This window comes from Rutidosis leptorrhynchoides, chromosome 4 (assembly GCF_046630445.1).
Source record: "Rutidosis leptorrhynchoides isolate AG116_Rl617_1_P2 chromosome 4, CSIRO_AGI_Rlap_v1, whole genome shotgun sequence".
In the NCBI taxonomy this organism is placed as follows: domain Eukaryota; kingdom Viridiplantae; phylum Streptophyta; class Magnoliopsida; order Asterales; family Asteraceae; genus Rutidosis; species Rutidosis leptorrhynchoides.
In genome coordinates, this window is record NC_092336.1 from 366,532,636 (window position 1) to 366,536,702 (window position 4,067).

General features: G+C 34.3%; 1 protein-coding gene across 1 annotated transcript; it reads right to left on the reverse strand.

Moving 5' to 3' along the window:
* Positions 1-718: 718 nt before the first annotated feature.
* Positions 719-1,270, reverse strand: LOC139841813 (dirigent protein 22-like). The gene has a single exon (XM_071832010.1). It carries the CDS (start codon positions 1,268-1,270, stop codon positions 719-721), a length of 552 nt encoding a protein of 183 aa, XP_071688111.1.
* Between the last annotated feature and the right edge of the window lie 2,797 nt (positions 1,271-4,067).

Genomic DNA, 4,067 nt, shown 5'->3' on the forward strand with positions numbered 1-4,067 from the left:
TTTTCTATATATTACATATTTTGATATGTAAAATAATGAATGATCCATTGAGTATCCACATTTAATTTAGCCAAACTAAATCCTTGCAAATTAATGCAATTGTCAGCTAAAATTCTAACACGTAAAAAACGAGTAAGAAAAAAAAATCAAAAGTCGGATCCAGAAAAAATGGAGAAAACCTGAACTGATAAAAACCAATTCAATATCGAAAAAACACCATTTCTAGAAAAAAAAATAAAAAAAAAAACAAAAAAAAAACCTTGACCCGAAAAACTGAAACCGGTATGTAATTCTAATGTTGCATTCTTTATATTTATTGATATGACGTTGGTTTCGTATTTTACATTGACGCTTAAGGGCCTTTTTTTAGCCTCGCACAGGGCACTTAAATTCTCGAGATCTGCCCTGCCTTATGTGATCTTAAAATGTATGAATATCTGTATAACTAATAAAAAATTTCAAGATCCATTATTGATCATTTTCTTTTCTCATTCATATTCTTCTGGTAAAGTTTGTAGCTTTAGAATTAAATGGTTATATAGATTTGCAGGGTATGTTCACAACTGCCTTATGTAGCAAGATGTGCATTCCATAACAGTTAAAAATACATATATATTTAGGGCACTGCATAAGTCATAACAGTTGAAAAATATCAAATGGTTATATCAATTTGCATTGCATTGCATAACAGTAATAAATACATAAGATTTGAAACAAATCAGCCATGCATTACAGTTACATTATACTGAACTACAGCATCACCTGTTTTTGGATTATACCTAACCGTACTCGCGAGTGCATAGCCACGTGCATACCTAAACAACCCCATTCCCCCTATAACCGGCATTTCTCGTACTGCATCAACCACAAGGTTTCGTCCCATAATACTAAGTGCACTTCCATTGTACTTACCATAAGTAAATACAAAATTCATAGCCATTAGTAAGGCTGGTTCATGTTGAGAGGCCAAAGCGTAAAGTCCCTGAGCCCGGCCCACCACTGTTGAACCAGGCTTGGTGTCTACGGTCAAAGGGTCATCGATCATTGCAGTCATTCCAAATGAATTTTTAGGTCTGATTATTATCTTAGCGGTTGGATTTTTGCCACTAACGATATCGTGAAAATAGAAATGAAGGCGCGTCATTTTTTTGGATGTTGTTGGTCTCAATTTGGCGAAATGCTCGGAGAAAGTGATGTTAGGAGCAACTGTGGTGGATAAAATGAGGGCAATGTAAATGGAAAAAATTATGTAATTTTGGAAAGAAGTCATTTTGAGGATGAATTGAAAGGCTGGTTTGAAGTTTTAACAACTACTGGTTGTGATTGGGATTTATGAAAACATTTTTGGATATATAGCAGATGAGTGTAGATATTTATACTGTTTACTTTATTGTATGTGGAAAATTAAGTGCACAATGGAAGAATAAGTCTATTTGTACAAATGTTTTTAGATTATACTATGTGTGGCTTGGCTTGTAAGGTTTGTTTGAGCTTGTGAAAAGCAAAATTATTGAATCAGCAGCATGCAGTCATCTGTAAAGAAACTGTCTTTGCTTCTGACACAAACAAAACAACTTTCAACTTTTTTTCATAACTTTAATGTGCATACATGTTGGGGTGGATCTTAAAGGCTAAAGCATCCAACTTAGCTTATCATATTTGAGCTCACACAACTTTTGTAGTGGGTAATTCATTATGAAAGCTGCCATCGTTTTGTTATATAGAACACCTTTCAAACTTGATCTTATTCCATAGTCTTAAAAATAAAAACAAAACTAAAGGGAAATACTTGAGTTTAATCGCGTGCAGTTATACATATATTAAAAATGCGGAGTACACCGTTAGAAAGTTTTTTCAAAAAGTACAAGCGCTTTTTATAAGATTTTGTTTTCAGACCATTTCCAACCGTGGTGATAATATTACGGGCAGTTTGGCCAAAAAATGCAATCCGACTGTGATTTGGCAATGTCAGTTTTTGGACATTTTTTAATCGTTATGTCAGTTTTTTGTGTTAAATATTGAGTATGGTGATGTGGTAAAATCTGATTGGAAATGGAGTGAGAAAAAATAAATTACAACAACAACAAAATGACCCAATCCCACATGTGTGACGTATAGGAGAGGTGAGATGTAGATAATGCTTACTCTATTCGCGAATAATGAGAAGTCATTTCACCGTCCAGGAGTGGAACACTCCAAGAGTAGAGAAAGTCTTCCTCCCTCTATTTTACAGATAAAGAGATTGCTTCCAAGTGGACCCCCAACCAATCCTGCTTGGAATTCAATTTAGACTCTAAGCAGCAGTCAATGCTTTACTTTATTGACGTTTGTTGATGGCTCACTAATAGGGCCAATCGGGAAAAAATAAATTAATTATAAAGAATATCTATTAAATTAGATAAATCATTGATTGGTTAAAAAGCAAATTGACGAATTTTTTTTTTTTGCGTTGGTGGTCCGACTGACGCCCCATTAGGGTCCGTCAATTTTCGTCAGTTATGTCCATATCATCTGACGGGGGAAACTTACGCCGAGCATCATATTGTACTTGGTTCATAATAGATGTTTATTGAAATTAAAAAAACATTTTATATTACCTAGTGAACTATTTTTGTTATGAACTAGCAATTAGAGTATGCACGTTGCTGCAGGAAAACATTTTGCTTTATACCTTTAAAAACTTATACTTACAATACGTACATAAACGATTGATATGGATCTTTTATTAAATGCAAAGATAGAAAAATATTTTTTTCGGCAAAAATCATTATGAGTTGAAGGATAGGTAAACTGGATACATGTTATAGTGTGAGTTGAAATGATCACTTAACCACAAAACAAAATGATCACTTAACCACAAATGGATAAAAAAAGAATTCACAACAAAACAAATTACGTTTTTTGAAATGCTCACTCTAAGAAAAAAAATAAATTACGTTGGAAGTTCTTTTGTATATTGTTAAATGATAGAAAATGGATCAAACATGTTGTATAATGTTTAATAAAACCCACCTAGAGTAAAGTTATGGTGTCTAGCTCAATATTATTTGATTTCTAACCCATTATATTGGGCTTCATCATTTATAATGTCCACTAATTAAAATTGAGAGCCCACATATATGACTTAAGAGTTAAGACTTCATTGAAAGTGTCTCAGTCGATATAAATGGTTCTTCCAAAACTGATCTTTAAATCACTTTTTTAAAACCAACATCATAGGGAAATGGGTCAAAATGCCCCCATTCCCGAGGTGTTTAACAGTATGCCTAAAAAATGGAAATTGCAACATATGCATCCTATTCATGCATCACGCACCACGCATCATGCGTCGATGCTCGTGCGTGATGTGTGGACACCGAGCCTAATGAGCATACTTGCTTGTTATCCTGTTACTCCACTCAAAGTTCACCACACATAGTGCCCACGCACTAACCAACCATATACACGCATGATGCGTGTATGCCGGTTATTTAGACTATTTCAGTTTAAAAATTCACACGCGCACAGTTTTATAATTCCGATTCGGAGGATTTCTCTCAAAAATATAAAAAAGTGGGTTTCCTGATGCATGTTTGTTGCTAACATGGGTAAAAGGGTAGTATGTTGAATTTTAACTACGATCGATAATGCAACAACGAAAATAAATGATGAACCTAACAAATTCTAGAAAATCGCCCTTAAGTGTGTGGTTTAACTATTTGTGTGCGTGTGAATTTCAAAACTGAAATAGGTCATTAAATAACCGGCATACACGCACCATTCGTGTATATGGTTGGTTAGTGCGTGAGCACTATGCGTGGGGCACTTTAGGTGGTATAACAGGATAACAAGCAAGTATGCTCGTTAGGCTCGGTATCCACGCATCACATACGAGCATCGACGCATGTTGCATTGTGCGTGATGCGTGTATAGGAGGCATATGTTGCAATTTTCATTTTTGGAACATATTATTAAACACTTCGGAGAATAGGGGCATTTTGACCAATTTTCCAATATCATAATATTGAAAGCGTTTTGCTATTAACTATTGATGCATTTATTAAAGCTTTCAATAATAGTCAATACAT

What these genes read in the sequence shown, in the direction of transcription:
- LOC139841813 (XM_071832010.1), bottom strand. Translation starts at nt 1,270, where the DNA reads ATGACTTCTTTCCAAAATTACATAATTTTTTCCATTTACATTGCCCTC.